The sequence below is a fragment of the Micropterus salmoides genome, unplaced genomic scaffold, assembly GCF_014851395.1.
Source record: "Micropterus salmoides isolate LMB-PRFRI ecotype aquatic unplaced genomic scaffold, ASM1485139v1 Ms_hic_scaffold_4, whole genome shotgun sequence".
NCBI classification, from domain to species: domain Eukaryota; kingdom Metazoa; phylum Chordata; class Actinopteri; order Centrarchiformes; family Centrarchidae; genus Micropterus; species Micropterus salmoides.
This window is the reverse complement of record NW_024043372.1, coordinates 24,894,021-24,906,333: the sequence shown is the minus strand read 5'-3', so window position 1 is coordinate 24,906,333 and position 12,313 is coordinate 24,894,021. Positions and strand designations below refer to the sequence as shown.

Below are 12,313 nucleotides of genomic sequence, written 5' to 3'. Positions count from 1 at the left end.
GTCCGGGCTGCACCAGTGGGGTCGACAGCAGACCGTGCACACGGTACCGTTAGTTCGCCGTCTCTCTCTCTCCAACAAGCCTCAAACATGGCGAACGTGGTCCTGGAGTTCAAGGCTTCTGCCGGTGACTCCGAGCCCCAGAGTCGCCCTGTTCTGATCATTGGACAGCAGGCCATCCTGCAGCAAGTCAGCTGGAGCCAAATCAAAGGGAAACTGCAGCCAGTCGTTACCAAAGAGGTAATATTGTGAATGAGAATTATAGTCGGGTGTCAGCTAATGTTAGCGCTATGCTAACATTAGCTAAAATAGATAGCTAAATTAATGTAACGTTAACGACACTGAACTAGCTAAACGTGAACTATTGCCAGGAATATAACGCTAATCTAACTAGTTAGGTTAACAACCAGTTTTATATGTAACGCTGAGCGAGATGAAGGAGGAGTTTACGGTCTTGTTAGGGTTGTTTTTTTATCAGTCAGGGGAAAAGTACAATTATTTTTTAAAAACATTTCCATAAATTAACGTTACAACGTCAATAGTGTTGATAAAACCTTTTTACATTCATCTAGTGATAAGTTGCCTAACTCTAAGTAACACTCGTGCGAGTTGTTTTTAGATCTTATTACAACACCAGTTAATTAATTTCTCACGTTATCAAGATTTTACAACCGGGTGAGGAGGGTTGAGGTTAAAGTCTGGATTTTCTATTTCCTGGCTTTGAGAGTAGCTAATTTCCCCAGATACTGGCAGCATTGTTTGGACATGAGAATGAAGTAAAGTCTTAAAAATCCTGTTTAGGATATGGGTCCAGTGGTCGGACCCAGACAAACGATCTGCGCTCATGGTTTTCAGTGGAGATGTAAGCAGAGTCTTTCAGAGTGCAAAGTGCTCAGAGGCGGTTGAGCAATGATGGCAGCCAGTCTATAAGAGAGTCTGTAAGGTCAAGGAAAGGTTTCCTGCCATTCACAGAGCTTCTCTGTGTCATCAGACAATGATTACCCAACGTCTGCTGCTTGCAGTACTGTACTTTCTTCTGGGTGGTAAAAGGTCTTTGCTATAGCATCCTTGTCACATTTTGCCCCTCAGTTTATAGCCCAAAGTGACTACTTCAACCTGCTTGTATTGTCTGAAGAACAGTCCAAACCCACACCTATTCAGTTTATTATCTCATAAGACAAGGAGAAGCAGAAAGATGTACCCAGGTGATGTTAAGCAGTTTTGTTTGATAAATGATTTAAACGATTAATCAATTACCAAAGTAGTACCAAGTAGTAAATTTTCTGTTGATCGTATCAGCTGCTAATTGATCCGGCTCTACTGTATCTATGCTGAATCTAAAACGTAGTTTTATGTTTTCTAAGATCTGGCAGGCAGCTCTCAGTGCTTTGAACCCAAACCCCACTGATAGCTGCCCTCTGTACCTCAACCAAGCTGTGGTTGCCGCCCTTCCTTCGCGAGTCAGCAGGCACAACAGCCCGTCTTCTGCCCACTTTCTGTCCCGTCTGGTCCGTTCCTGCCTGCCTGGAGGGAACAATCGCTGCATTGTGGTCAGTATCTTCATCAGTTTAGATGTTCTTGCCTGTCACCTGATAGTTAAGGATCCTTCTTGGTTATACAGTTAAAGGACAGCTTGTATGACCATATATAAAGATTTGAGTGTTTGTTTCCTCTCCAGATGGTGTGCGAGCGTTCAGATGTGTTTGCGTCCTCCTGTGCTATCTCCAGGGCCTTCCCCATCTTCTCTCGCCGCTCCACATCCTCGCGCAGGGCTGAGAAGAAGCAAGTTACTGTGGAGTTTTTGATTGTCGGTCAAGACAGCAGTCCCCTGGACGCCCCAGAACTTAAGGTAGGGCCATGGGGTTTTACTCAAAAACAGCTTGTTTTTTAACCGCTGTGGTTCTCGCTAGCTGCAGTCTGCCGTAGCTGAAGGCCTTTTCTTCTGCTCAGTGTCTCTCCAACGCTGCTGATGGAGTGCGACTGGCAGCTCGCATTGTGGACACACCGTGCAGTGAGATGAATACAGACGACTTCTTAGTGGTAAGTGGATCTGTTTCTCTTTTGGAAATTTTGTTGACCGTACTACAGCAACATGTCTAACTAGTTGTATGTTGTTTTGATGCTGCCTCCCTTCACAGACCTCCATTTCTGTTTCAGGAAATCAAGGCTGTGGGGACTGAACTTGGAATTACTCCAGTGATAATTCGTGGAGAGGAACTGAAACAAAGAGGGTTTGGAGGTGCTGTGTCTGTAGATATCTGTATCTCTAATTAGTGTACATTACACTAATCCCCCTGCCAGAATAGCTGGTTTAATGTATCTACTGTATGTGTACGATTTTGTGGAAAACCCCAGCAGTCACAATAATTATAACATCTATTTTATCTGCTCTAATCCTAAATCACAGTAATTGACTCGTGCTTTTAAGTTTTTGTTAAAGCTGGTTTTACTTAGGTCTTCGCAGAATATTAAACTATTCTTCAAAAAACACATAATACTCTAATACTGCAGTTTTTAAGAGCAATAAGCATGTATAACTTTACCCCTTTACTCTGTCAGGTATTTATGGAGTTGGCAAGGCGGCAGAGCATCTTCCTGCGTTAGCGGTCTTGAGCCACACACCAGATGGTGCAACCCAAACCATTGCATGGGTGGGCAAGGGCATCGTGTACGACACTGGTGGACTCAGCATCAAGGGAAAGGTATTATTTTATCTCTGGAGAAGTGATGGGAGCTATTTTGCATTCATTTCAATTCAATACAGTCTTTGTATTGGTAATGTGCTGGGAAGATCACTGCCGTATTAATCATCTAGTTACATTGCTGAAACTTGCATAATGTGTCAGAGGCTGTTTACATATCTGAAAATATCAAATCTTGACTTGAATCTTGAGTTTGACTCCAGAATCCCTTGTGACTGAAATTAAGATATGCAGCTTAGAGGGAATCAAATTGTTAGTTGTTTATCCGGTGGTAAAGCACAATCATACTTGGTTTAATCAATTTATCTAAAAATATCTATATTTATCTAGTCGCTAAATCATGGTGTACCAGCATTATTTTTTACTAAACTTAATTTTATCTAGATGGTAGAGCTGCACTCAGTGAAAAGTGCAATTTTGTGTGGTTGTTGTTCTTCACAATTTGTGTTCCTGTATACTGACAATTAATTTTATGGCCCAGTGGATCCCATGTTCACCTGCAGTGAAGCTTTCAGACTTCCTCCTTTATGTTAAAACTCATGAACTCAGCAGTCGTCAAGTTGATCCTTGAACCTGCTCACTCTGATGCCTGTGATCCGTTAAGCTTCAAGTCTATTCTCAGTAATCTGTTCACATGTAGTTGTTGTTGATGTAGCACCTGTTATATGTCTTGTCATATACAAATATAAAGGTTGAGCTCCATTATTCTGCAGGGAAGACTTCAGATCAGCTGCTAAAGCTGACATTTAAAAAGTGGTGTATAAATAAAGCTTTCCTGAGTGTAAATATGTGGACTACTGAGTCCTGCTCAGTGCATGCTAATGGTGCAATACTAGATAGAATTAGAGAGACGTCAGAGGTCAAATTAAGTCATCACATGTAAATGTTTGTCTTTTCATTAGACCACAATGCCAGGGATGAAGAGAGACTGTGGTGGAGCTGCTGCCATTTTGGGAGCTTTTAAGGCTACTATTAAACAGGTGAGGTGCCTTTTTTTTAAATCATCCCGCAGCAGCTGTCCCAGATGTCATTTTAGCCCCCTCTGTTTCTCTTTCTTGTTTTTTTATTTTTATTTTTATTTTCTTACTCAAGCTCTCTCCTGTTTGCTTCAGGGCTTTAAGGATAACCTCCATGCAGTGTTTTGCCTCGCAGAAAATGCAGTTGGACCGACAGCCACACGACCCGATGATATCCACACACTGTACTCTGGAAAGTAAGATGCTCTTTTTAATGATAATGGGTCAGATTACCTGATTTGATTTGATCTGATCTGTGCCGTCACAGTGTTATTGCGCACAAACTTAATCTTTCATTCATGTGTTTTTATTTTTTAGGACGGTGGAGATCAACAACACTGATGCAGAAGGCAGGCTGGTGCTGGCTGACGGAGTGGTGTATGCCAGCAAAGACCTGTCGGCTGATATCATTCTGGACATGGCCACACTGACGGGGGCACAGGTGGGTGACGGCCTCTTACAGACTGTTGTTAAACCTTCAAGCCAGTATGAGCTGGAGGGTTATCAACCTCTGTCATAGGTCAATGGATGTAGACTCAAAAGACAACACTTGCTGGATTTTATATTTTTATGTTTATCAGAACATCCCATAAAGAGACTAAAACCAGCAATGAATTTAACCTTCCAACAGGTATTGGTTTTTGTATCTAAAACCTTTTTATGTTTCTGTTGTACAGGGGATCTCCACAGGGAAGTACCATGCAGCTGTGATGACTAACAGTGAGCAGTGGGAGCTTGCGTGTGTGCGCGCTGGGCGCAGCAGCGGAGATCTCGCTCACCCTCTGGTCTACTGCCCCGAGCTGCACTTCAGCGAGTTCACCTCTGCCATGGCTGACATGAAGAACTCTGTGGCAGTAAGTGGTGAACTACAAATTCATCAAAACCAGATGCTTAAACAATACATGACTAATGCCAGAAGAATCTTAATGCATTTCAGTTTGAACTACAACAAACTGAACTGTGTATTTTAGAAATACACTAAAAAAGGCTTTATTGACACTTGTTTTTTGCACACTTTCTTGCTTCATTAAACATCAGTACAGGCTGGATCACATTACACAGAACTGTAAAGAGAAGCTTTGTGTTTGAAGCTTGTATCTTGTATATCAAACCCTTATCTGATCTTTGTCACTATGAAAATAACCTTCACTTCTTGGTTGGTGCAGTTTTAAAGCCAACAACACCCAAGGCATTTTTCCTATGTTCACATCAGAGCCATGGTGGAATATTTTGTGGTAGAGAACCGCTTAGTGCAGCATACAGTAAAACTAATACTAAGAATTAACAACAGAAATCTGCAGTGTCGAGGTGATAACGTACCATGGCTCCAAAAGACAGCAAAAACATGTCTTTTCTTCTTCAGCCATGGGCTGATCATCCAAAGTGATGATATAAATTTCCCTCTCCGTAATCTTTTTGGCCTTGTTTCTGTCTAGAGGACCGGTTTTCTTCAGTGCAGCCTTTGCCTGAGTTACCTGAGTGAACTCACTGTGTTCTGTTGGCTGTTATTTTCTGTTATTTTTTTTTAGGTGCCGTATCAAATTGGTAGCATTTAAATGCAACTCTGTCACTACCGCCTTGTGAAATGCTTGCATTGCAGACATTACAAGTGCCTGTTGGACTGCTTTCGTTTTCCAATTTAAAATAATTCCACATTTTAGCTGTGTCCTGTCACAATCTTTGCTGGCCGTTTACAACACTTGTGTAACAACAGCTAATGTAAAATAAATGATCAGCGTTGGGTTCATGCTCAATAAAGCAGATACCGTTAAGTTTAAAAAATGCCTTGATCTGCCCTGATTTTGATCTTTTGAGATTGGATTGGGACATCCCTACTTTTTATAAACTACTTTGAGCACTTCCTCTGTCACAGCACTGCACAATTGCATAATATCTTGACAGAGTAACTGTGTATGTATAGTTGAATCAGTTCTGATCTGAACAACTAAGTATTTAAAGTAGAATATTTGTTTGACTGATGTTAGGATTTCTTTTTAGAAGTTGTTGAAGTTTGTCATCCTTTTTCTTGTGTTTTAACAGGATCGGGAGAACGCTCAGAGCTCCTGCGCCGGCCTCTTCATTGGTTCCCACTTGGGCTTTGATTGGCCTGGTGTCTGGGTCCATGTTGATATCGCCTCTCCTGTTCATGCTGTGAGTACCATGGTGTGCTAACAAATGCTGTGCAGTCAATTGGTGCTCTGATTTTTACCCTGGAGCAAATCAGGTGATAATCATAACTTAGTCAAACGAAAGTTTTACTGGGTGCTTGCATGTTGTTTTCTGCTGCCTGTAACTGACTTGACAAGTAATTTATGATGAAAGGAGCAGAACAGGATAGGTGTCAGTACAATAGGCATCAGAAATTATTCTTGTTCAGACCATGTCTTAGTTGAGTTGTTGGTATTCAGTGTTTTACACACCCAAACCCAACTTCTGCTGATGACTAACTGAACTTCTGCAAATGGATTTTTGAATGTCCATGTGCAACATGAGCTGTAGGAAATGATGTTGTGTTTTGTCAAAACAATTTAAGGACCGTATTGGCACAAATCAGTAACTGTAAAGAGTGTCAGCAGAATGTTTAAGGAAGTTGGCAACAACACCGCAGTGAAGCATAAAATGTCCTCTTGGTTTGACTAAAAAGGATCATTAAAGGATAGGGTCACAGTTTTCAAGTCTGTCTTAAAGAGGTGGTATTATGCTTATTTTCAGGTTCAAAATTTTAATTAGGGGTTGTACCAGAACAGGTTTACATGGTGTAATTTTCAAAAAACACCATATTTTTCTCATACTGCACATTGCTGCAGCTCCTCTTTTCACGCTATGTGTTGTACGCTCCGCTCTTGAGCTACAGAGTGATGCATCTTACTTGTACAAAATCTTTGTTGGGAGTTGCACATGCGCAGTTCCCAGGTAAGGACTACTAGCCAATCAGAAGCAGAGAAGGGCGGGTCGTAAGAAACAAGGTAGTGTGATCCAAATCAAAGCCGCTTCAGACTGTGACCGTAACCTAGCAGATGGTATAAGTTACTCAAGTCCACAACATCATTGTTCCACATCTTACCATCAGGACTAAACATTGAACTGTTGCCGGTGTGACGATCTGTGCTGCCTTGCTGAAAAATGCTACCATAGCGCAAATCGATAGACTCGACTCTACTCAGCCCTGCTCCGTTTTCCATTGCAGGTAGTACCCAGAGATAGTACGTAGCTACTCGTCATAGCGACGCCACACACAATTGACGCGACGTAATGTTCAATGCGACACACACACCAGTGATCCACACAGCTCATAAAATATATACAGTCTGCGGTTAAAAGTTTCAACATTACTGAGAATGTAAAGACAGATAAGCGGTATGAAAACCTTCCAGCTGTGTTTTCCTCTGCCGTTGTTGCTGCAGCAGTCTGTGTGACGGCGGGAGCAGAGGGCTCTGTGAACGAGCGGCTGGCCGGCCTCACACGCTCCTCCCGCGGGTTGGCACAGGCTTCCCCCGCAGCCACTTGCAGAGCTCCTCAACTCCGAAAATATTTAAGCACATTTTTGTTCCGCCATCACTTCTGGTAAAACTGTCAATATTCGAAATCTACACAGTTGATTTCTCACCTCAAAACTTCTCAGAAGTGGATTTTGTGATGAAATTCCATACGAAAACTGTAAAATATAAAACTTTCTGTTGCTGGCCTCTGTCTGGCGCACACAATGATGATGCAGTGAATAGTGAATATTCTCTCTGACCAGTCAGCAGTCTGTCATGTTTTCAGTTACATTTTAGTATCCCTCAGCTCGCTTGGAACCTCGATGGAGGTGAGGTGATATGAAGAAAAAATAAAATAAAAAAAAATAAACTACCTGGAAGCAGGTACAACATTTCTGCAATGGGAAAACCAAACAAAGGCGAGTCGAGCCAAAGGGCCTCCGCTCAGACTAGCTCGGTTTGAGGGCATGCCTGACCCCGCTAGCCGCTTGGCAAGCTTTATGACGCGTTTTCATTGTGACGTCACAAGTAAGTGAAGCGAACGAGCGGTTTTCAAGCGGTTCAGAGCAGTGTTTTCTGTGGGAGATGGGAACTCTCTTTGGGCTGGACTTTGGTCTTTTTCACTTTGCAAACCTGTTGCATGCACAAAAAAAAGATATATAACTCAATAAAGGAGAGGGGAAAAGCCAAAAAGCATAATACCACCTCTTTAAAACAATAGTTAGGTTACAGTAAGCAAAACCTGTTTCGGCATTCATATAGGTGTCTGACTTTGGTTTTAAAACAGACTTGTGGTCAAAAATTGTGAGCCAAAATTTAGATGACCATATAAAATGTGTGATCACTGCCGAGATGAGTAACTGAGTGAGGCTAAAGAGTAAATGGGACACAGAATGCTCTGGTACTGTAATGCAAAAGACAAGAAATTTACCCATTAGTCTCAACAAAAATCCAAAATATTGATTAAACTGTTAAACAGGAGAGAATATAGCCCCAAGCTGCAATTTTCGGGTTCAAACCTTTTTCCTCCATAGTGATTTCAAAATAGTTTCACATACAGGGTTTAACATTTTTATGAAACACTTACTGTGAGATTTGTAATGACTGGACAAACAATTTCTTATTTATAGTCTGATTTGCATTATGTCTCTTGCAGTGTTTTTGCATTTAAGTTCTCTCTAGTGTTCAATATGAAAACTTTAAGGGTATGTTTCAGGTACTTATGGGGACATATCATGCACATTCTGGGATGATTGCAGAATTAATATCTGATTTATAGTCTTAATTTGTGCAATGCCACGCCCATTTCTTGTATTTGTGGCGCCTGCTATTGGCTGATTTCAATGAAACTTTCAGGTATGTCTCAGGCACTTAAATGAACAAATCCTGATTTGTGATGATTGTGTTAATTTATGTCCTGAGCCACGCCCATTTCGAAGTTCATTGGTCAGTATCTTAAACTAAATGAGATATCAACAAGTTTGCAACTTTTGATAAGCTTGGTCCAATATTGATCCACCGAAAATATGGGGCCAGTGGAGCTACAGTGTATAGGGAGGTGTCAAAAATGTGTTTTTCAATTTTCATTCAAATTTCCATTTTCAATTAAAAATGCTGGAACACGTTTCTAGGCGGAACTTAATGTAGTTAATTGTAGAGTACATTGAGCTGGACCTGTGGGAGAAAGTCAATTGGACTTACGGTGTGAGGGGCATGACTTTTTAAGCCTTAATTACAACACCATTGTGTGGCCAATTGAGCTAATATTTCTGTGGAAGCACATGCACACCGTTCCCAGTTATTCCCCCCAGTTTCATGTTTCTGGCTCATTCCAGCTCACGGGAAATTGAGCCATGGCATAAGACAATAATTAATAATAATTTGGCACAAAAAAATGGTGTTCTACCTCTTTGCGGTTTGAACCTCCTATAAATGTGACTGAAATGACTTCCTCGTTCACACAGTCCCTCCTCCCTGATTAAGAGACTCTAAGTAGTTAACTGTGTAGTGAGCAGTAAATTCATATTTTGGACACTTATGAATCATAACTTTTGCATCTATAAAATGTGATGGATTTGTGGGATTATAAGCAGAAAGTAGGGTACATGCTTTTTGAGGGCACCACATAGAATAGGGTCTCTCTGTCGGAGTTGTGCATAATGTCCTTGTCAGACCTTGTAAAGGCCAAGTAACCTCATCAGGTATGATGTTTAATGTGGTGTCCATGTCGTACAGAAACCAGCTGAGCCAGTAGTATCTATAGACACAGACTTCCTCCTTGCATCAGCTGATTTCTGCTGCTAATCACTTCATCAATTATGAAACTCAGCACTGCTTTTGAAGGAAGCGAGCAGCTGATCTTACCGGTTGTGACAGACACTCTGCTCTGTTACACCTGTTCATTTTGTATTTGTTTAAATGTATTGTATTTTAATAACTTATTTTTACAACTTTATTGCGGGTGTGCCAGGATTGCGGCAGCTCTTAATATAACACGATTATATATATTTTGAAATGTGCTGCTCTGTCATGGTCTGGTGATTCAGCTCTTTTTTTTTTTTTTTTTTTTAAAGGGCTCAAATTCACTTCTACCACACTGTGTCATTGTATTGTCTCTCAAATGGAACGTCAACATAGTAACATTTATGAAGAATTAGGTTTTAGACCAAACAAGGTCTCAGGTCTCAGTAACATAAACTGAATGAAAAGGATAACTTTACGGATAGCCGAACAAAAAAAGGTAACTGCAGGGTCACTTTACAGTAATAACACTGGAATCTGACCCTTGTTTTTTTTGTGTTTTCTTTTGTCTCTGCAGGGGGAGCGTGCCACAGGATTTGGCGTTGCTTTGCTAATGGCCCTGTTTGGTCAGGCATCAGATGACTCCATCCTGAACCAAGTGTCTCCTTTGGGTGCAGCCACCAACACATCTGAAGACAAGATGGAGCGTGACTGCAAGAGGCGAAGGCTGGTGTAGAACATGCTAACCAACCCTGACTGCTCCACTGCCACCACACACCCAACTGTTGAAGCAAGCACACACCGAGTCAGCATTAAAACTGTGATTCAACTTCCTGTGTATAATTAAATTTGACCTCACAGAATAAAAAAATAAAAAAAGATAATCAGTAAGTCAGGTGTATTATACGTGATTATGGTGAAACACAGACCCTCGTTTGTCCTCCTGATATTGGCACTTACTGCACTGATCACTACCATAGATTCTCCATGCTGCAGCTGCTTGTGATGATGATGCATTGATTATTATGAAATTAGAAAAAAGCAGCAGGTTTATCTTCATGATGGATTAATTCAGGTTTTAATAACTGGCCAATCGTTATTGTTTTTCCAGCAGTGATTCTTTGTTATTGTTTAGATTTTACAGTGGATGAGGGTTAAAGGTTTTACCTCATATTCAAATATCCACCTCATCTGCAGGCATTGTTGTAGGTTGATACTTAATGCAAATCAAGGATTTTGTCATACATGTTGTCTTTGACATTGTGAACATTACTGGATCAGGATCAGTAAAGCTTTTTGGTAACCACTGCACTGTGTATCCACCATGTGTATAGCTGAACTCTGGACCAAACTGAGGAGAGAGAGCTTACCGCAGTTTTTAACACAATCATCACAATAGTGTCAGACGAGCGACAAAATGCACATACAGCATGTTTGCTGTGAAGTATTAGACAGATTCCAGCTCAAGTATGATGTGTTGTCGCCCCTCCCCATGTGACAATCATGTTGTCTCTTAATAAAGGCGGTGCCATCTGACCAAAATGCTTGTGGGAGAATTATAACTCTAGCTGAGCAAACTCCCATCTCCTGAGAGGTGTGGTTAAAGGCTCAGGAAAAGGCTTTAAAGTGGACCCTCAGTCTCAGTTTCCACAGTCAGGAATTAATTTGCAACCTCTCCACCTGAAGTTTAACCTATCCTAAATTAAATTTAAGTAGTTCATAGCATCAAAACATGAATGTTGTTACCTGTGGCAAATTTTACTCTGCTCAAGATCTGTCAGTAGGGTGTTTTTTTTCTTTTCTAACAGTCCTCCTGAAGTCTTATCTGTGCTCTTTCTGTAGCTTTTTTGGGGGTGTAAAATAATTCAGTAGCTCTGCTTTACTGCCTTTTCATGGTTTTACAACCAGAGACAAATCTTTATAATGGATAATCACAAAATAGTGGGTTTTCACTTTCAACACATCCAGTAACAAAGACAGCAGTTTAGTAACAGTCAGTAGTGTTGTAGTACTCGAGACCGGTCTGAAGACCACTTTTTAATGGTCTTGGTCTTATCTCGGTCTCGATCATTGAGGAGTCGGGATTTTATTTCAAGACCATAACTGGGAATATCAATAAATTGCTTTTGCATTGTCTGATTTATTTGTTAAAATCCTAACTTTGATTGGATGTAAAACTTACTGCTTTAAATGCTACCAATAACCCTAATTAAAAATGTGCTACCGCTACCGTTAACGACTGTCTCCCCTAACCGCGATGGTAAGCATGGAAAAGGAGTGTTGAATAAAGATGCTTACGTTGATTTCAGCTCTTAAACTGATGATACACGGGGCAACGTTTTGAGCAATCTTGCTAGTGGCAAGTCCGACGATGTTTTGGACGGAGAGCGGCTGTGCGGGGCGGGTGGCAGGGTGGTGGGGGAAGGAGATTACGGTAGTAATCTTTACTCATTATCGAGACATTGCCGTCAATGGTAAACTCTGGTCTTGGTCTTGACTACAACACTAAGAGGACTGAAGTGCTGCTGCGCTCTTCATGTGACACTGAGTTAACAAGTCAACCTGCTGAGACTTGGTGCAGCTTCAGTAGGTTAGTGACAGCACTGTAGTACGACAGTGCTGTATTTTTGCATTACATTAGATTTTATGTCCACCTTCACCTTTTTATTATCGTTCCGGTCACCTTTCTTTATGTGTGACATGGTTGTAGTGATAAATGGCATAAGAGTGAGAGGTTAGCCTGTTATAATCAATGACTGCGAATCAATTTGAGATGTGATAAACATTCAGTGGATTACATTAATCCCATAAAGGAAAACGCCCTATCCAACATTTTAAAGCTTAATCTCGGTTTTATTAAATTGCCTTAGCATGGCTT

The 12,313-nt window shown here is 41.1% G+C and overlaps 1 protein-coding gene across 1 annotated transcript; it reads left to right on the top strand.

Moving 5' to 3' along the window:
• On the top strand, positions 1-10,977 carry npepl1 (aminopeptidase like 1). The gene is made up of 12 exons (XM_038696298.1): positions 1-237; positions 1,362-1,547; positions 1,676-1,846; positions 1,948-2,037; positions 2,155-2,236; positions 2,557-2,699; positions 3,602-3,679; positions 3,812-3,912; positions 4,034-4,157; positions 4,393-4,569; positions 5,756-5,866; positions 10,013-10,977. Exons 1-12 carry the CDS (start codon positions 88-90, stop codon positions 10,169-10,171), a joined length of 1,572 nt encoding a protein of 523 aa, XP_038552226.1. The 5' UTR covers positions 1-87; the 3' UTR covers positions 10,172-10,977.
• Positions 10,978-12,313: the final 1,336 nt, after the last annotated feature.